Source organism: Ceratotherium simum, chromosome 16 (genome assembly GCF_057802395.1).
Source record: "Ceratotherium simum simum isolate JZ-2026a chromosome 16, ASM5780239v1, whole genome shotgun sequence".
Lineage (NCBI taxonomy): Eukaryota > Metazoa > Chordata > Mammalia > Perissodactyla > Rhinocerotidae > Ceratotherium > Ceratotherium simum.
Window position 1 is genome coordinate 53,678,789 of NC_141915.1, and position 21,410 is coordinate 53,700,198.

A 21,410-nucleotide genomic window follows, 5' to 3' on the forward strand; every position below is an offset into this window, starting at 1 on the left:
TGCCCTTTGGGGTCACCACGTTTTTCGTCAGATCTGTGCTTGTTTTCTTTCTGCTCGGGCCCATTGTGGCTTACCTCCCCAGGCACCACCGTACCCTGGAGACAAACCCTGTATTGTTTTCATAGACCTAACAAATGACAACACTCTCCCACCTCCTGCCCCTGACTCCGCTAGCCCGCCCAGCTCCCCCTTTCCCGTCTGAAGTCTCCCTTGTGATAAGCGTCGCCCTCCCCCAACAAAAAACAGGAATCTTGTGTCAAGTAGAGAGAGAAACCCGCTTGCACTAAAGATGCCTATCCCTCCGGTGAAGATTCGGTCCAGAGAGAGGCAGCATCAGTGGGCAACTTCAATAAGCCAGCCCCCTCCCTCCCGCTCAGGCTTGGAATTGAGGGAACGTGCGAACGTAGCAATTAACAGTGCCGATGATGAAACAGAAGGGTGGTCAGTTAGTTTTCCAAAACACATCTTTCATCAACAAGAAGGCTCCTCCTTGCCTCTTGAAAAAGTCGATGATGAAAAGAGTAGAAAAGTGAGTAAGCCAAGCACAGACGGACCTTTTTCCCCACTAGTCAAATCAATGAGGTCAATTAGGCGTGCTCCGGGAGGCGTCAGAGGAAGTTTGATCATCAATAAGAAGGGCTGCTTCTGGGCTATTTGAATGTGGGCTGCGCCCGTGTGTGGGAGCAACGAGCCAAAATAAGAGACATATGTCATCCCGTCCAAACACAGACTCGCATGTGGACTGTTCCACAGTCTACAAAACAATCCACAGAGCCTCCAGCTTTCCTAGGGTGTGAAAGAAGCCGGAAGGAGACAGCAGCTGCCCCACCTCTACAGCCAACTGGCCCCAGCCCTGACCTCATGCTCAGCATTGCCGTTCACCAATCGCACCCTGGGGCTGATGCAATGCAGAAGTCAACCACCCAGGAGACAAACATCTTGACTTCTGGTTCCAACTCAACTCTGCCTGCCCCTCCCTGCCCTCTGCAAGGCTGTGTGGGCCAGTGGGCTCTCACGTCCTCACTGCCGCCACTGCAAGAGTCCCATCCTCCTCTGGGCAGGGGTGGAAAGGTGGGATAACATACTAACCAGGGCAGGAGCGACTTGAGCCATGGGGAGATGCGAGTGAAGAACCGGAGACAAATGAGTCCATGCACACACGCAGACACACTGATAAAGCCACATGCAGGCACAGCCTAAAGCACGTGATTGTTTCATTTTTAGAGCTGCACAGAACTTCGGGACTCATCCCCGGGATTTTGCCTATGAAATAAATGGAGGCACAGAGAGACAGAAACTTGCGCAAGATCACTCATCAAACCAAGACTGAGACCCAGATTCTTCGACCCTGGGTCCAATGCAACTCTCAGCCTCCTCCTTTATGTCAGCCTCCTCCTACAGATCAGTGAGGCTGGAACCTCTACATCATGAGATAAGTGGGTCCAAAACACTCACCTATGTGAAATGAGGGTTCACAGCGTGGTTAAGGGAAAGAAATGACCAGGGCACACCTGCAAAGGCAGCCACCCTGCAAGAGGTGACCAAGGGGTGGGGAAGAACCCATTCCATCCCCGTCTGTTGTCTGGCCCCATCTGGAGAACGTGGCCATTGTGGAGTAAGTGTCCCTGGGCATTGTTCTGGAGCCCACGGTTGACAGAGGATTCAGGCCAGTAATTCTCATTTTCTTGGTCCGATCCCAGAAGACTAGTCCAGGAACACACCAAGGATGCACAGACCCACTGTCCAACTGCCCAAGATGGGGCTGCCACTGTTTCTCCAAGTCCACCATTCGCCCGCCATTGCACATCCTCCTCCCCATCACCACTCTTCCCATCCCCCCACCACCAAGGCAAGAACTGTGGCTCCTGTCTTTTGCTCCACCCCTTCCCCCCAAACCCTCCCATCCAGCTAACTCTCCTTTATGGAGTCTCTGGTGCCTGTGGGTCCATATCACCGTGGAATGGAGCATGGCTTATTTCTCACACAGCCCCCTTTTAACTCCATCCAGAATTCCTCAAACCACCATGCCTGGCACCTCTTCTCCTGTGCCCGGCGCCTGCTCGTAATGCAGTGTGCCTTCTGAGACTGGCCGCCTCCTCCTGCAGATGTCCATCTGCAGAGCCCAGGAGCATCAGCCGTCTCAGGAGGTCACGTTCTCACCAATGTCTCTCCACCACCACTTCTCAGCATTTCAAGGGTGACCCTCACCCTCTCGGTTTATACTCTAGGCATGCCCAGAAATGACATCAAGTCCAGCCCTCTGAGGATAAGGTGGGCTCGGCCACACAAGGGGAAGGCCCAGGAGCCTCTTGCCCCTGGAATGTGAGCCCCCGACTGCCCTGGTAGCTATGATAGGTGAACATGGACTCTGAACTCGGCCATAAAGCCCAGCTGTAAAGACCCTCCTCACAGCCACTGCCCCCCCACCCCGCCTCCTGGAGGCCACTTACTCCTGGGACTGGGGAAGAAGAGCAGGGCCGCACAGAGATGCAACACAGGCAACCTGGGAATTTCAGGAGCCATCCCTCCTGTCCCCCAACTCACATACACAGTCAATGCCCAGGGCCCACCACTTCGCCCTGAGAAAAGAAAGTGGGAGGAGAGAATCACAATTTAGGGCTGGGAGCTGGGTCAGGGCTCCTCTCTCTAAGACATTAGTGGGGAAGGGTCTTTCTTGGCCTCAGCTCCAGCAAGGTTCCCCAGTCCGCTTGTTTGCCAAAGCAGCCAAGCGCCTCCCTCTCAGCCCCGGCTGAGCGGCACAGGCTCCAGCCTCTCTGCCGTCTCCCCACTGGAGCAGGTGCATGTAGGTGCTGAGCCCTCCAGGGATGTGGGCAGACTACACACAGCTTCACTCTCTGTCCCCTAAGGGCCAGGTTGAAGGGGCTGGGAAAAGGCGGAGAGGGAGTGCACAAGACCAAACCAAGGCCGGCACTGGAAGGCAAGGGCAGGGCAGCGCCCTCAGTTCTGCGGTGACCTCGGACCCTCAGCACCCCGCTCCCTTCAGAATCAGACACAGCAGGGCTAGAACCTCAAGCATTCCTCTGCTGGGCGACATTAGGCAAGGCACTTTCCTTCTCTGAGCCTCGTGTTCCAGGTCTGTAAGATGCTGTAAGGACTGAGACGTTGATACAGCACATAGAATTCAGTAAGTGTTCAACAAACGTTAGTCCAATGCAAACAGCTAATCACGGAAACTTCTGGTTTACGCGACTGGGTGAGAAACTCTACGCCATGGATAGCAAAGGCTATGCCACATAGTTATGGCTGCGGCCGCATGTGGGGGCTGGGGAGACCCACACACATACACACGCTCAGATGGGGCACACACCGACAGGGCACACACACATACACAACCCCCCAGATGGGGCACACACTGACAGGACACACACACGCCCAGATGGGGCGCACATCAACAGGGCACACACATACACACATCCCTAGATGGGGCGCACACCGACAGGGCACACACGTATACAACCCCGGGGTGGGGCGCACACCGACAGGGCACACACGTATACAATCCCAGATGGGGCGCACATCGACAGGGCACACACATATACAACCCCAGATGGGGCGCACACTGACAGGGCACACACATACACATGCCCAGATGCATATGCACACACGCACACACACACCCAGGGGCCAAGTTTATCTACGATGTTTGCTGCTCAAAGTCCCTTGGACCAAGAATCTTCTAAATCTCACACACACTGCTGGGGGCTGGCCCACCACGTGGGTGAGTTATTCGCTACCCAAAGAGAAAGTAGAAATAAACTAGGGATTTCTCCCTGGCCAACCAAGGCAAAGTTGCCCAAGAGCTTCTCAGTGACCTAGAGAGGAGAGTGGAGGCAATTCTGGCCAAGGTACAGTCAACCGCCCCACGCTGAGATTTCTCCTGAAAATAAAATGATAATAACCCATAATGCTGTCCCGCACCCGTCCCGCCCCAGACCCCCTCCTCTGGTCAGACCTCTGGTCTCCAGCACAAAATCTCTATTGGTCTCCTCAGAGGGGTGAAAATAAAGGGGTTTTGTCCTCCTCCCCCCGGCGGGTCTGAGTGAGTTTATCTGACACTCCAGCAGGCTTTGTAAACTGAGTGTCCCAGGATAAACGTGCCCTTAAGAGTCGCTTGGCCTGGGACAGAGGGACCCTCTCCAGAGGAGAATGGAGAGCTTGTTCTGATGGTCTTTTAATATGGGGGGCGGGGTGTCACTGAGGACAGGCCTCCAACAGCCTCTCACAGAAGGGTCTCTGTCCAGGGCTACAATGGAGGGAATTCTTAAAGACATGGATGCTGAAAGGGGGAAGGATTTTTTTTTCCTAAGAGGAGGGGAGGGAGGTTAGGGCGGGAAGGAGAAGAGGGGGTGGCGAAGACTTCTTACTCCCCAAAACAATTCAGGTTGTAACGAGGCATCTCTGCCTCAGGACAAGGGAAAGGAGGGCAGATCAGCGACCCCACAGAACAGAATTCTACTCGCGTGGCTGTTTGCTTTGCAGCTCCCGGTCTGCCTCCCAGATCCAGGATGTGAACCCACCAGTGAGCAGAAAAGCATCTCATTTTTACCTAAGTGAAGGGCCTCCATGACATTGTCCTCAAAGATCAATCCTCTGAAGGCAGTCTGAGTCCAAATGTTCATTCTAGAAAGGGGAGGCAGAGCGCCTGGAGGCCCTTAAATAAGTAACATTCTCTCCAGCCACAGGGCAAGGAGGGTAATGTACTCCTCTATGTGTTTATTTGGGTACAAGGCCACCCTAACAGATTTCTGAAGGCATCCCGAACCATCACAAGTGATGTCTTACAAAGACCGCCCCACGAGACTATTCCATGTTCTGATTTCATTTAGGTTAATCGAGCACCTCTCCAAGAAACGGAACAGTGCTGCGGACAGAGCTGGGAGCCGTGCCAGCACTGAGAACACGCAGGCATTTCTGCTTGCCTACTTTACTCACGGTCACCTGCCGGAAACAGTGAGGGAAGCAAAGAGACATCCTCTATGCCGAAATTAAGCAAGGAATCATCTAGTCCATGTCTCAGGTACACAGGGGGGAAACTGAGGCCCTACAATATGGCGCACCTTGCCCAAAGCCACAAGAAAAGTTAGGAGACTGAAAATGTGCAAAATCCAGGGCTGTTGGATGAGCCACCATCTTAAGGCACAAGGACTAGAAACGTGCAATGCTCAGGACCACTCCGAGCAAGACCAGAAATACCTTCCAAAAGCAAGACGTGTACTTGTTTTCCCAATGGAACGTGCTGGGGTAATCTAGCCTGAGTCCACGGACCCAGCATCCACAGCTACACAGCAGCAAAACGGCAGACCAGCACGGGCCATGGACCTGTCAAGTCACAGAGTGTATACTGTCTTTACTGGGTTGGCATCAGGCCAGTGCTGTGACATCAGAGAGTGCACATCTCTGATTTACCTGAAGAAAAAAGATCCACACGTGTAAAACAGTCATGTTAGTAATATAATATTAATTAATAACATACTATAATATCACAGGTTGTTAGCACTATAGAAGTTCAGGGAAGGGAAAGATTGGCTGAAAAAGAAAACTTTGCAAAAATCGAGAGCACCCCATTGGTGAGTTTATTCAGTATGACCTGGGCAACCACTGGACAACAATGTTGGATTCTACGTCCCCTCCACCTGTGAGTGTCACTGACGATGTCCTGGGAGAGTAAGGGAAGGAGCGGAGAAGGACGCAGCCCATGAGGAAAAGACCAGCTAACAGGCCACAGGGAAGGAGAGGTTGAGGCAAGCCCACTGCAGACCCAAGGAAGGAGGAGCTAGCCTCACTGCCTCCTCTCCCCACACCCCTCTCCTGACTGCCCACTCGAGGCAAGAGAGCCAACAGAGGTTCCTGGGGCTGGTCATCCACCGTATTTGCCTTGCACATCCAATGGAAGTCGCAGCCCAAATTCTAGGCTTCCAAAACAAGAGCCAAAATGAACTGGACCTCATGGCTAGAAAAGGGAAATTTTCTTCCCCAATTAAATCCCCAACCTCAGAGCAGAGATGCAACAGCAGCCCACACAGGTAGAGCCATGGAACTGGTCCATTTCTTTAAGATCGACACAGAGTTTAAGCCAAGAAGGGGAGAGGAAATCAGAGGGTGGAGGCATCCAAGATTCAGTCTACTTAGTCCAATTAATGAGACACGCCCCGACCCCCATCCCTCCAGCCTCAAGGCCACACAGGCTCCATTCCCCATCCTCCCGATCATGTCAATTAAAAGGTTCTTTGTGCAAAGGACAGAGTGCATGGTGGCTGACATGCACTTCAGTGCATGTTCAGGAGTGCAGTTCAGATGGGGCAAGGATTTCTCACCTGACCCTTATCCTATTTGGATACCCATTTGTACATTGGTACAGCATTGAACAGCTCTCTCCAATTTCAAAGTATAACATCAGAAGGGCAAGCCTAGCCATAGGTGTGCTCCGAAAGCTCAGCTAAGCTTTGAGCTCAAGCAGTAAAGTGCACACAGCACTGTCCTGGTAACTGAGAGTTAGCACCCTTCAACACCACACTTCCACTGAATGCCTTGACAATGGGCCAGTCTACTTTCCTGCCTCATTCACACCTGTGTGCACCCAACCTCACAAGCCTCCTTTAGCGAGGATGCCAGGACCTCCCCAGAATCATCACTCTAAATGCCAATGATCACAAGAGTTAGGAAAGGAATCCAACTCAGGATGCCTGGCCTCAGCATCTTCATGGAATTTCAACAACAAGGGACTCGATGCTGGTGCACGTTTTGGACACGTGTACCTCCTAACAAATAGAGTCAGGACAATACAGTGGGAAAATGTACTGGTCTTAAACCCAAACAGACCTGCATCTGGATCCTGCCTCCACGCTCGCCAGTTGGGAGAGAGTGCACAATTACCTATAGCTTTCCAAACCAGATTTTACATCCATAGAGAGGAATGTGAGGATGGCTAAAGAGAAGAGGAAGAGCTAGGGGAAAATCCTGGAACCTGGGAAGCAGTTAATGAGAGCTCCTCATCATCAAGGAAAACTCTAGTAGATGAATCTTGCAGTTAATTTTGGTATTAATTATTTTAACATTGACTTCACTGTCTCATCTGTAGAGGAGAGAGAAGTCTATTTACAGCTCCACTCCTAAAAGGACGCAGCCTCACCTCCATCAGGAGAGGGAGAAGGAAACACCATTTTAAACTTATTAGTGGGTTATGGAGGAGGAAAAGGTGGAGGATGAATTATCACTATAGGGACGTTATCAAATGCCTTCGATTTGTGACTTTAAGCATTTTCCAAAAGAAGCAGGGATCCAAGCCTGTAGCTAGAAGCTAAATAGACACAGTCATGTGCCAACTTGGAAGCAGATCAAGTTCTGGCTCGGCCACTGGCCAGCAGGGTGAGTTTGGACAAGTCACTTAAGCCCCAGAAGCCTCAGCCGCCTCGTCTATTACATGGAAATGTATTAATACTAAATACAGCAGCCAGCATGCTTCCTAGGACATCAGTCACCTTTCATACACGATAATCACCCCCCTCCTCCCACTTCACCACCTTCCCTAAAAAGGCTATTCATACTCAAGCTGCAGAGTAGAAATAATCTATCACCATGACAACGAGCTTTTTTCCTCACAATGTCAAACAAGGACAGCTGGTAGCACCTGCCAGGGCAGCATGGCTTCCTTCAAGAGCTCGCACGACCCATGAGCATGAGTCACTGCTTCTCAAACAAAACCTACCTGTGTCAGGGGCGGACAGGGCAAGCAAAACAGGGTCCTCGCCTCGAGTTCAACAGCCTGGAGAGCAAAGCTGTCTCTCCACCATGGAGCCCCCAGAAGCTGGGACACAAGTTGGCACATGAATGTGCCAGTACAATGGAGCCATCTAAATAAATCCACTTGTGTGGCTGCTCCAGGACAAGCCCTCTGTCTGGCTAAACTGAGTGCTCAGTCTCCTCTCTGGGCCACCTAACACAGGAGCCCAACGAGAAGTCTGCGCAAATCCATAAGCCCCACCTCCCGTCATCAGGCTTTTCGTACCAGGAATGGAACAAAATTTGCCTCCGCGAGATAGACTGGGAGCAACACCACTGGTCTAGAGATGCTCAGAATTAGAGAAGGTGTTGTCCTTCGCTTTGAAGAAATCTCAGGTGAGAGGTGCCATTCCAAGCATCAAGTTGCTATTCTAGTAACAACTCTTTTGTGCAGGTAAATGAGAAGCCGGTCATGGGTGATCAACTGCAAGGCTGAACCTGGAGATCCAACAGCCAAATTCTCAGCTCCCTGATGGAGCAAGATGATGCCCCAGGTAAAAACAGACTCTCAGGTTCAGAGACGCAGAGGAGAAAAGAACTGTCTGGGTTCATTCATTTATCAACTTTCACTGAGCATTAACATGACCTGCACTCTCCTGGCTACCAGGTATACAAAGGTAGACAAAATAAACTCCCTGCCCCACCATGCATTCTGGTCTATTATCCAGTAATCCATGCATTCATAGTAAATACGTGGTGGTGTGTCTCTGCAGCCATCTCCACTTCCTAAGGGTCTCAGTTTCCATTTGCAGAACCCCAGTGGCTCAAGGGAGGGAAGCTGCCCGCACCCACAGATCTGGGTGTGGGGTTCCCTGACCCCAGGAGACCAGTCAATGTGTTCCATCTCCTGGACACAGGGATAGGTCCAGGGGTGAGCACGGTCCCAGAGTCAGCCCTCAGGAATGCTGAGATAAAGCCATTCTCTTGCTCTGGGTCTGTAGAAGGAAGAGGCCTGCAAATGCTTCTGCTCTTTCCACTCCCACCAGGGAAGTAAACCAAAGAATGAAAAGAACTGGAGAAAAAGAGAGAGCCCACAAATCACCCAAGAGCACAACCCCTAGACTTCACAGTTACACGAACAACCAAAAACTTGATTGTTTAAGCCAGTTAGAGTTGGTTTCTCTACAACTTGCAACCAAAAGTGACCAGCTCTGAAAATATCCATCTTTTATGGACAAGGTATTGAGCCCAGAGAGGCCCAGCAACTTGTACAAAGTCACACAGACACTGGTGACTGGTGCAGGATGACCCGGCGTCAGGCATGTGCCAAGACCCGAGTTTGAACCATGGCTCCATCCTTCAAAGCTCTGGGACCTTAAGGATATTCCTTAAAGTCTCTAAGCCTCAGACATCAGAGATAATAATGCCCACATCCAGGCCCTATGAGGATTAAGGAAAATACAGACTCTGGAAGCAGCTGCTCCGAGCCTGCGAAAGGCTGGCTTCTCTCTCCTTCCCAATACAACACCGTGCTCTGGGAGCCAGTGCTGGCTGGCGCATGGTATTTGTTGACCTCTTACACAGGGATGTAGAAGGAACAGGGCCGGGTCCTAGGTTAAGGGACAGGCGACATCAAATAGTCAGTTTGACAGATGAACTGTGAATGCAGCCACACAACCATCTTCCCCACGTCGGTGCCGTACAGACAGATGCCCAGGATGACAAGGGCAGGAGAAAGGGTTTAGAAAAGGGGAAATGAGTCAGGTACAAATGCAACGTGGGGGGCAGGAGGAGGGGAACAGGATGAAAGAGGGCAGGGGGAAGTGACGAGGAAAGCAATTCCAGGAAAGGCAGACAAGCCCAGTGGTCAGGGTGGAATGAGAAACCAGGACCATCTCAGCTCTCTGGTTAACCACGTTCCTGGTTTCCACTTCAGAAATTTAATTAAAAACCCAAACATCTAAATTTCCCAGCTGGCTTGCCAGCGGCCACGAATTCCCTTAGATTCAGAGAGTCTCCCTCAGCGGGACCCTGGGCCGCTAAACAAGTCTGGTGTGAAGCCAGCGGAGGAGAGGTCATGGGCTCTCCCCCTCCCCTCCCTGGAAAGAAGGCCTTGGGCTTGGGATGACGCTGTTCTGTCACCCCAGCCACAGGAAGACAGAGTGGTTTCTTGCTGCTTCATTTTAAAAATAAAAAGAAATATCACGATGTGAAAAATAAAAATGAAAAAGAGCCACATTCACGGGGGCTCCAGGGGCACAAGGTTACCTTCCTTCCGCCACGTGGGGGAGGATGCAGAGGCCATGAGAGGCAGAGAAGCACAGAGCTGGGGAGCAGACACAATTGGTTCCCCGGGGCCAACAAAACCACTTTCTGCCAACACCTAACCCCGCCTTGAGGCCGGACACGCGCCTGGGATGTCCAGTGACAAACCAGAACAGACTGAGCTGTCAGGGCTCACACACAGCTTTGGGAAGAAAACTCTAGAAAGGAGGTGATCATCTTAACACAGCCACTGACTGGAGCTCTCCCCAGGAGCTGCCACAGAAACCTGACAGCTCACCGCTGGGCTCAAAAAGGTAAGCCACTTGACTGTGCAGAAAAGGGTTCCATAGAAAAATAATTATCAAATTTTTTTCAAAAAAACCACACTCAGCAAACTTCACATGTGAAATTAGACCATGGAGGAGAAGTGGGCGGAGAGGATTTCCCCTAGAGTTCTCTCAAATCATGAATCCAGTCTCCATCTTTGCAGCATCCCTCTCCACACCAGTGTTTCCAAAATATGGACTTTTCACAGTGCATGTGCAGCTAGGAGTCAGGGGCCGGTTCTTCTGGGTCGGCATCTACTTGTGCCCCTTCTCTCACCTGTGCCTTGATGTCCTCTTCTGGAAAACGAGGAAGACACCTGACTATTTCACCAGGTTGAGGGTGATGTTGGGAGGGAATGGGCACAAAAGCACTTAAAAAGTTCCAGTGCAAATAACTGGACCAAAGGAACACACCAGATCGCCAAACTGTTAATTTAGAAAGAACAGATGCAGCAGACCTGGAACTGAGTGCCGCCTACGTGCGCTGCTCCTCTGTCCCCAGGGACTTAGCGCTCAGCCAAGAGTCTTCCTCAGACATAAAGGAGAGTCCACAGGCTCCCTGAGCGTACACGGGAAGAAGGCCTAACCTTCCTGGTCAATCTGCCTTTAAAATTAGTTAAGTGCCATTTCACACCCACTGGGATGGCTATTGTCAAAAAAAAAGCGTTGGCCAGGATGTGGAGAAATTGGCCAGGATGTGGAGAAATTGGAACCCTTGAGCCTTGCTGGTGGGAACATAAGATGCTGCAGCTGCTGTCGAAAATAGTATGGTGGCTCCTCAAAAAGTTAAAGATAGAATGACCATATGATCCAGTAACTCCACTTCTGGGTATATACACAAAAGAACTCAAAGCAGGGACTCCAACAGATACGTGTACACCCATGTTCATAGCAGCCTTTTTCACAGTAGCCAAAAGGTGGAAGCCACTCACGTGTCCATGGACGGAAGAATGGATAAACAAAATGTGATACATACATACAGTGGAATATTATTCAGCCTTAAAAAGGAAGGAAATTCTGACACATGCTACAACAGGGATGAAGCTTGAAGACATTATGCTAAAAAAAAGTAAGGCAGACACAGAAGAACAAATATTGTATGATTCCACTTACATGAGGTACCTACAGTAGTCAAACTGATAGAAACAGAAAAACAGAGTGGTAGCTGCCAGGGGCTGGGGGAGGGGGGATGGGGAGTTAGTGTTTAACAGGCACGGGGTTTTGGTTCAGGATGATGCAAAAGTTCTGGCGATGGATGGTGGTGAGGTTGCACAACGATGTGAATGGACTTAATGTCATTTACTGCACAGCTAAAAATGGTTAAGATGGTAAACTTTATGTTACGTACATTTTACCACAATAAAAGAATGGTGAAAACAAAATCAAACTAGTTAAGAAGGCACAACTGTAGAAATGATAATTGTCACTTAGAGCTCCTGAGGGTTTCACTCAGATACCGAAGAATCTGTCCTCAAAGGCAAGCCTCCCAGACACCTTCCTTTCCATGCTCAAAGCACAACAGAGCCCCTCCCCAAGCAAGGCTGCTAAGTCAAGCCAGCTCCCGCCGGGCCCGAAGACCACCAGAGCCCACGTGCAGAAGAACCACAGCAGTTGCACCAATGTCTAAAGAACCATCCAGCAGGCACTCGGCATTTGTAGAATTAACAAGAGAGGAAGTCTAAAGCAAATGATTAAAAACACGTCTATCGGGCCGGCTCCGTGGCTTAGCGGTTAAGTGCGCGCGCTCTGATGCTGGCGGCCCGGGTTCGGATCCCGGGCGCGCCCCGAGGCACCACTTCTCCGTCCAACGCGAGACCGAGCCCCACGTACAGCAACTAGAAGGATGTGAACCTATGACATACAACTATCTACTGGGGCTTTGGGGGGAAAAAAATGAATAAATAAAATCTTAAAAAAAAAAAAAAAAAACGTCTATCATTAAGAAAAGGGACCACTCCACTGATGGCTCAGCAGGCCTGGCTGACATCCCTACTGAGTTAGTGGGTCCGGGTGGGCGGAGATGCTCTTTCCCATCTCACTCAGGCTTCTCAGTCCAGGGAAAGGAGAGGGAAGGGAATTGCTAAAGGGAAATGAGGTCAAGGGCCCGCTTTTTAGGCAAAGGAAGTGGGTCTGAAAACCATTAAATTCAGACCCTCTTAGAGGCATTTTCCAAACAACTGGGGGCCTCACAGACCTGAGGGGAGAGACGAAGGTCTGACTTGTTTCTGGGGACCCAGAACTGCAGCCACTTCTCTCCTAACCAACTACAAAAGGCACCTGGTTTCGAGACTTCTATGTAAAAACCTGTACCAACAAACCAAATACGGGAGGAGGTGATGATTCACATGACAGAAAGAATTCTTTGACAGAAACTCAACACGTCAGCATTCCTCCAGGTTGCAGGCTCCCTCCAGGCCTTTCTCGTATCATGTGATCAACCAAGATTGGTTTTGCACAGACGTTTTTCCAGGCACAGACCTAGTCTGTGAAGCAAGGGAGCTCAAGGGAGTCTGAATGGAGCATCTTTAGCCAGTGGCATAGTTCCAATTCATCCAGGACCACTCCCGTCCTCTCGTAAAGTGAGCTGGGTGCATCTATCATGTGGAGAGGGGGTGCAAACTTGGTGTGGAGGACCCCAACCAGCTCCATGATGACAGGGGACATCGCCGAGGACCACAATGGCCAGAAACAGAAGGAGCAGTGTGAGTGGGGGGCTCACAGATAAATGTGCCAGGAAGCTATTAAAGGGCATCTTCCAAGCTCCGGGGCACTCACAAACCTGAGGGGAGAGACTGCAGATCTTATTCCTAAAGCCTAGAACTGCGGTTCCTTCATGTTTGCCCAAATGCAGCCACTTCTGTCTTAACCAAGTGCAAAGGGCACCTGATTGCAAGACTTCTATGTCAAAACCTGCACCAACAAACCCCAAATAAGTGCACATGGGGTCCAGACTAGGTGCAGGCAAGCCAGGAAGGCTTCCTGGAGGAAGAGAAAGAGAGAAGCTTTGTGGCTGGGTAAGCTTGAACGGGAAAAGGCTCAATTAGGGCTTTAGCTGGCCAAGAAGTCAGTCAACTCCCTGTTCCTTAACATGTCCATCTGTATGGGAATGGTCTGGGAGCTTGTTAAAAATGCAGATCTCTGAGCTCTCCCCACCCCCACACATACCGAAACAGAACTTCTAAAGGTGGGGGGAGGGAAGAGATGGTGGATACTAAGAATACCCATTTTTACTAAGTTCTCCAAGTAACTAATTCTCACGCAAACCACAACTTGAAGGCCTGGGGACTAGCGGAGCTCCAAGTGTGCAGTCTGATCCGGGCCCCCACTGATGTGGGAAGAGCTGTAGCTCCTGAGAAGGGAGGGCCCATGAGGAGTCCCCGAGGAGAGGGACAAGGCAGGTGTAGACAGAAGGGCTGTTCCAGAACTGTTCAGTCACAACATCCCCAACCCCTCTCCCACCGAGACTTCCTGTTATGATCCTCACTGGAGTGGGCTGGTTACAGAAGACGTCTGTGCCAGTGCAACCGGAGAGGGAGCGAGGGAGAGAGTGGGCATCAGTCAGTTCACAAGCTGGAATAGGGAGGCTGGAGTGTCTCAAAGAGGAAAAGAAAAGTCCAGTCCAGGCGACCATACCCTAACAGTAACAGAGAAACTCTATTTGTACAATAGAAGTCTGTTTTGCTGAAATTTAAGTAACCTCAAAACTTCCTTATCCCAAAGAAACATCACCGACACTCTCTGGGGCAACCACTCTGAGCTGCAGGAGACAGAGGGACCCTGGAAGCGGACACCCAGAATTCCGTGGGTACTGTCAGCGGAAGGTTTAGTCCAATGTGGTCTCTGTCGTAGGCCCCGGAGAAGGGCCTCTTCCCTGGGTCTCCTCAACTTCACACAAGCACTCTCTTATGCAAAGGCACTGGGCCAGCCTCTATCCTCCTCACTTGCTTTCAAAAGCGCCTTCAGGCTGCCTCTCCTCACTCTTCTTGGGAGAAATATGTCCCCTAAAGAAAAGGAGGATCACCTCCTAGCCCAACATTGACAAGACCGTAAATCCACTCTGAGAGAAGAGCAGAAGCCCATGTTCCTTTAAATCTGCCTAGATAAGCAGGAAACGCTGTCTTTACACACTTCGCACCCCGACACACCTGCCACTCAGGCCGGCGTGAGTCACCGCACAGACACTGCACGCAGGCTTCGTCAACAGTGGACTGGGCGCTCGGCGGCTCGCTCTCACGCACACCGGAAGTCATCCATCCACCTACCCCTCAGAAGACATGCTGGGACAGATCAGCTTATAACCCGATTTTTACTAAACGACTCACTCCCAGCGGAGGTTTGGGGAGAAGGAAGGAAGGAGGACACAGAGATGCTTCTCCCACTCAGGTGGGGCTCCTGGAGTCCTCTCCTGGCCCAGGCGGATCTCATCTACTCTGCAGGCCACAAACAGGGAGGAGGGGCTAGTTAACCTGAGGAAGAAGACACATGAGACTTCTCAATTTTAAACCCTCTCCAAATAAAGACGGTCCACTGAGATGAGTAAGTCCCAGCTCTCCTTACGGCACTGTGCCTGTAGTTAACCACACTGTACTGCATACTTAAACATTTGCTAAGAGGGTAGATCTTTTATTAAGTGTTCTTATCACCAAAAACATAATGAAGAGGGTGAGAGGACACTTTGGGAGGTGATAGATATGTTTATGGCATAGATTGTAGTCATGGTTTCAAGGGGTAGGCGTATCACCAAACTCATCAAGTTGTAGACACAAAATATGTACAGCTTTTTGTGTGTCAATCATACCTCAAATCAAGTGGTTTAAAAAAAAAAGATCTGCTGAGCCCCTCTCACCTCCCACATTTTATAAGACAGTATGTTCTGCAATGCAGAATCCCAAATTGGATCCTAGACCAGAAAAAGGACATTAGTGGGGCGACTGGAGAAATTTGAATAAGGCCTGTGGATTAGTTCAAAGTAGTCTATCCTTGTTAATCCCCTGGGTTTGATCAGCTCACTGTGGACGTGTAAGATGTTAACATTTAGGGAAGCTGGGTGAAGGACACACGGGAACTCCATGTACTATTTCTGCAACTTTCCTGTAAATCTAGATTAATATTAAAATGAAAAGTTAATTTTAAAAAAAGGACAACATTTTTAATCGAGCTGCCTAGTAAATCTTAATCTATGGTATTGCTAAAATGATTTACATCAGAGTCCTGAAGGCAAAGTTTAAGCTATTCTCATACCAATGCTGGTCAAGTCTTTGATGCAGGAAAAGCAAAACAAAAATCACTGCATTCACTCAGCAAGCATTTTCCCAGTGCCTACTGGATTCTGGCTCCAGATACGGGATTATCTGATGGATAAGTGGTGCTCTCTTCCTCCAAACCCATCTCGGAAATGTCCACCAGGAGGGACATTCCTTTGACTTTAGACATGACTCTGACTTAAAGCAAAGATAGCGATTTCTGGGAATTTTCCAAAGGAAATAATCCAAAATGTGGACAAATCCTTATATACAAAAGATGCTCACCAATGCATTACTTCTAAGGGTAAAAATTTGGAAATAACTTAGTGTCCAACAATAGGGGAATTGTCAAGCAAATTATGACTCAATGCCTGCAGCGTAATACCATCATTACATGGGGCAACGTGCAAATAAAATTCAGGAGAAAAAAGCAGGAAACAAAGCTGTATATATTGAGGATTTCAGCAGTGAGGAAATATGTCAAATTGCAGCATTACTGTGGGAATTGGGTGGTTTTTTTCCTGCTTTTTGTACTTGTTTGTAGTTTTCTATAAAAGAGAGAGAAAGAGCACGAATTACTTTTAAAATCAGAAGGGGTGGAGAGGTGAGCTGTGGGTCATCAGTGGGACAGTTTCAACAGTTCCTCTCCCAGGGTCTGGCAGGGGGAGAGGGTGGGGAAGCGCCACAGGGAAGGCTGCACCAGGGTGTGGCCAGAGGCACAGGCTCCTGGGGGAGGGGGCAGTACCAACACACATCACCTTTCTTCCTCCTGCGGTGCCCGGCCCTCCCTTCTTCCCCAAGCAGGTGCTCACTGGAGGCAGTGGCACCCTGATCACAGACCCAGAGAGACCGTGACAGTTTCCAGAAGTTTTCTATGCAGGAGGGACTTCTGGGCGGGAAATGGATCATCAGAGACCGGCTACCAAGAGGGTTGGGGGAAGGGAGGGAATCCCACATCTGGGAAAGCATCTCCAGGAAACCATCTTCAGGAGGAAAGTCCTGGACTTGAGGTCAAGTGCCAAGGAGAAAGAAAGAAAAGGAAGACCCTGCTTCATCTGAATATCATGGTGGATTCGCTCAGTCATTCACACGACAACCATTTATTCCGCGCCTACTCAGTGACAGGCACCGCGCTGCCCAAAACAGCGCCGTCACAAAAGAACAGGGAGAGAAGGGAGCTATGGATACAGGAGCGGTTTGCCTTCAGTTCAGGACTCAAGACAGCCCTCTCCCCACGCTGGCCAGGAAACGTCTTCCATTAACAGGTTTCGCTGGGGGCTGCGCCGGTGGACGCACTGGACCTAATTCCTGCCACCTCCCACCCATCTGAAGAGCCTGCCCACACCACCCCGTCCGCCTGACGGGCGGCCCAGTCCTTGCAGAAAAGCTGCTCACCAAAGGGCCGACGACCAGAGACATCCAGAAACAACCCCGTCCCCCGCCCGCAACGGCGAGAGGGGCTCGGCCGGGTCGCCTTCTCCAAGCGCTGCGCCCCAGTCTCATTCTGGGTCGCCAGTGGGCAGGCGCCGAGGGCTCACCAAGGCGGCTGAGCTCCCGAAGTAACGGGCCCGGGAGGGCGACGAGGCGTAAAGGTAAGCGCAAAGGGCCCCGCGGGTGCGCCGAGGACACGGGGCCTTTCCCCAGGCTGGGGCTCGGTCCCCCGGGGCAGCCAGCGGCTTGGCGGCGCTGGCGACTGAAGGGCGAGGACCGAGAACGCCCAGGATGGGCGCTGACCACCGCGACCCGGGCGAATCAGCTCTGCCTGGAGGCAGAGGGATGGCCAAAACGACCTCCGAAAAGATGTCAATAACAACAACAAAAATTTCAACCCAGAACCCGGAGATCTTCAGAAAGCGACGTCGAGGGGAAAAAATGTCAAATAAAATCCTCTCCCTGGAACAGCAGGGAAACTTACCTCCAGGTGAGCGTCCCGACTGTTAGGTACAATCAATCCACAGGTGGTGACGAAGTCCTGGGTCTTCTGAGCCCGGCTGATATGCACCAAGTAATCCACGTTAGGGGGTATGGAGCCCCCCATCCCATTCCCCAGTTTCCATCCAAGGCCAAAGCGCCGGCAGCCGGCCTGTGCGCTCGGGATCCGCGGAGAGCGCGTGCAGTTCGCTGGCAGGGGTGCCCAAGCAGCCGCATTCCTGGGTCCGGGGGGCGAGCGCGCAACGCGGGCGGCTGCAGAGAGTCCCGCAGTCCTCCGCGAGCGCATCCCGCCTCCTCGCGCTCGGAGAGCACCCAGCCCGGACGCAGCTCCTCGCCGCGCATCGCCAACTCAAACCCAGAGATCCCCGCCGGGAACCCCTCTGCCAAACCCAGGAAAGCGCCCAAGACAAATCCGCTCTCGGCCCCGGGTTTGCAGGTCCGCGGGGCCCGGGAGGCGTTGTGTGGGCCTCCGCGGGGCTACAGAGGCCCAAGAGAGAGGCGCAGACCTGCGGCTGCCAGCTGTAGTGACCGCATCCCCCAAGACCCACCACTGCTCGGCGGGCCCGCGCCGCCTCCGCGCTCTGCCGGAGGCTGGGCCATTCGGCCTTTATATACCAGCGGGGGCCCGTGGCGGGGAGGGGCGGGACAGGGTGGGCGGAGCGCGGAGAGTGGACGGTGGGGGCCGAACTGCTTCCTGGGAGATGTAGTTCTGTTTCCCCAGTCACAACAAATGCAGAGTAGCGTAGGTAGGGATGACTGGGGCCTGCCCAACAGCCGTGCTAGCTTGCGCCCTCTCTTCGCAGATAAGGCTGGGATGTCAGCTTCGTTAGGTCTAGGCTGGCTTTTGTGCATAAGATGGGTCCCACCAAGACCCTAAATGCCACCCGGGATGACAAACCTTGGTGGCCCTGGAGTCAGACAAACCCAGGTAGGTTGCAGTCCCCACCGGCCATTAACTAGAAGTGTGACCTTCATGGAGGAGTTACCATGTGTGCCTCAGATTCTTCTTCTGACGCAGGTGGAGGATATTAGTGTCTGCTTCTGTAGAGAGAGGTGACCACCGTCATTGTTGGCCCACACACGGTGGCCTGATCTCCCCATCTCTAAGATGAAGAACTGTTTTTTCCTTACACTTGTTAAGTGCTAAGCAAACTTGGCCTCAAGGCTCCACTTCGGCAAACCAATCACCACCCTGAGACTGGCCTAGACTAAAATTCTGGAGCTGCCACTGCTCTTAGCCAGCCTCAGTTTCTGCAGCCGCCTCCTTATTCGTTCGACGCCTGTGCACACTGGGAGCACAAAGGCAGGACTCCTCCCTCAAGGCTGGCCTTTGTGCCTAAGTCACAGTCAAGTGAGAGGAGGAAGCAGCACCATTGCAACTGTGTGGATGTGAAAGAGGCTGTATGGACCAGGGGCACCTAACGGTGCCTGGGGACAGCAGCCAAGGCATCCAGAGAGTTGGTGTCTGAGCTGAGTGTGGAAGGAGTGGGTAGGAAGTAGCCAAACAAAAAGACACACAAACACAAAACAACAAAGGAAGGCAGAGAATTATCTGTGTGGAGGAAACACTGAGGGTATGAAAGAAAGGGGACACACTGAAGAGGAGGGTGGGGCCTTAGTTTTCTAGGGCATCTGTACAAACTGGGTAGCTTAGAACAACAGATATATTGTCTCACAGTCCTGGAGGATATTTATAGATATGTGAGTACACATGGGTTAGTATGCTTACTTTTAACTCCCTGCTCTCTCTGCTGAGAGGATCTAGAAGCAATGACATCCCAGTAGCAATGAACACCAGATCCATGGTTTGTTTCTAACACCGTTGTCCAATAAAACGACCCAGGGCTCCTCGGAGAAATGGCCGATTCTAGGACTGGGGCAAGAAATACACGAGATGCGCCTGGAGCATCTCGTAGTGCCGGAATGTAAGAAAGCAGGAAGACACACGCACACACACACACCCCCACAATGATGGGGTATATCAAAGGGATACAGAAACCAATTGAAAGAGCTCCTAGTGGCCAAAGTTGGGTGACAATTTGAGCAACAAAATAAGTACAGTAATATTGGATTATAATCCAAAGTATAAAATAAGTATTCACAAGTCCATACTGATATAATTAGATAATTGAATAAATAAGTATATAAGGGAAAATAAATCTGTGCAGAAGCATTCCAAAAATTTATGTAGACATTTTGCCCTTTAGGAAGTAAAGCAGAACTCCCTGTTCCTTAAGTGCAGGCTGCCCACAGTGACTTCCTTCCAAGAGTAAAGTATGGAAGGAGGGGAGAGTAACCCCTCGTCATCTAATCATGAGGAAAATTCCAGCAGAGAGATGTTCTACAAATACCTGAGCAGTACCCCTTAAAACTGTCAAGGTCGGGGCCAGCCTGATGGCATAGTGGATAAGTTCACGCATTCTGCTTCGGCGGCCCAGGGTTCATGGGTTCGGATCCTGGGAGAGGACCTATGCACCGCTTATCAAGCCATGCTGTGGCAGGTGTCCCACATATAAAGTAGAGAAAGGTGGGCACAGGTGTTAGCTCAGGGCTAAGCTTCCTCACCAAAAAAAAAAAAAAAACACCTGTCAAGTTCATCAAAAACAAGGAAAGTCTGAGAAACTGTCACAGCCCAGAGGAGCATAAGGAGACACTTGACTAAGTGTAATGTGGGATCCTGGACCAGAAAAAGAACATTAGATAAAAACTGAGGAAATCTGAATAAAGTATGGAATATAGTCAATAATAATGTATAAATAGTGATTCATTAATTGTTAAAAGTGTACCATACTAATAAAAGATGTTATTAATGGGGGGAACTGGGTATGAGGTATATGGGAACGCTCTGCACTATCTTTGCAACTGTTCTGTAAATCTCTTCTAAAATTGAAACGTTATTTTAAAAGTTAAAAAATATATATACAACCCTTATAAATATCTCACCCACATAAGGGTGGTAAAACAGTTACAATATCAACTCTCATGTACCAAGTTTCCACATTTTGGGGGCAGGTTCACTGCTCTCTATTCTGTTCCATTGGTCAATTTTTCTAACTCTGTACCATTATCACACTGCTTCAATTCTCATAAAATTCTGATATCGTAGTATTTGGCAGGACATTTCATCCATTTTGTCCTTCCTCAAGGCTTTCTTGGCTATTCTTGGACCTCTGCATTTCCATTTAAATTTAGAATTAGCATGTTAAATTTCAAGTAAAGACAAATGAAAATGGTGGAGGAATAATCCTCCGGAAGACCCTCACTGCCCACAAAAATCACGTGTAAACTGGACAGCCTGGCATCAAAGTCTTCTACAGTGTGACATCAACCTACTTTTCATTTGTGTCTCTCATGCTCACCAACAAACCCCCTGTACTCCAAGCTCACTGGAATATTTGCTGTTTCCAAGCAGCCCTCAGACTCCTCCAGTCCTCGCTGGGGCTCCTAGTGCCTCCTCTCCGCAGGACGCCCTTCACCTCTGCCTATGGAGTTTTGTACCCATCTTCCACCTACTTTTCAAGGCCAGCTCACATGCCACCTCTTCCATGAAGTCCTCTCAGATGCCCACTACCTAAGAGAATGCCATTCAATCTTCAAGTACATTGACTCTTTTTCAGACAAAGTTTCTTGAGGTCATGCATTTTATTCGTCTGTATCACGATCCTCCTGTCTACATTGTTGAGAGTATTGCACATACTAGAGGCTTACTGGGCATCTGGAAATTAACTGTGGTGCCTGCAATGGGGTTCTTGGCGCCAATGCACACTTGTTTTTACAGGTAGTGCCAATACCAATGTCATAGGCGCTGACATTTTCTGAGAGTTTGCTGTGGTCAGGCACTGTCCTGAACAGTTACCACGTATCATGTCATATCATCTCCCAGGATGCCAACAGTGGGTGCTAT

At 50.5% G+C, this 21,410-nt stretch overlaps 1 protein-coding gene across 2 annotated transcripts in view; it reads right to left on the reverse strand.

The window, feature by feature from the left end:
• Positions 1-18,061, reverse strand: part of LOC147915062 (uncharacterized) — a 145,515-nt gene extending 127,454 nt beyond the window's left edge. For both annotated transcript variants that reach the window (XM_087441492.1, XM_087441493.1), the window contains exon 1: positions 17,490-18,061. In XM_087441492.1, coding sequence (XP_087297618.1) covers positions 17,490-17,792 — 303 coding nt within the window. In that variant the 5' untranslated portion in view covers positions 17,793-18,061. The remainder of the gene's footprint in view (positions 1-17,489) is intronic.
• Positions 18,062-21,410: the final 3,349 nt, after the last annotated feature.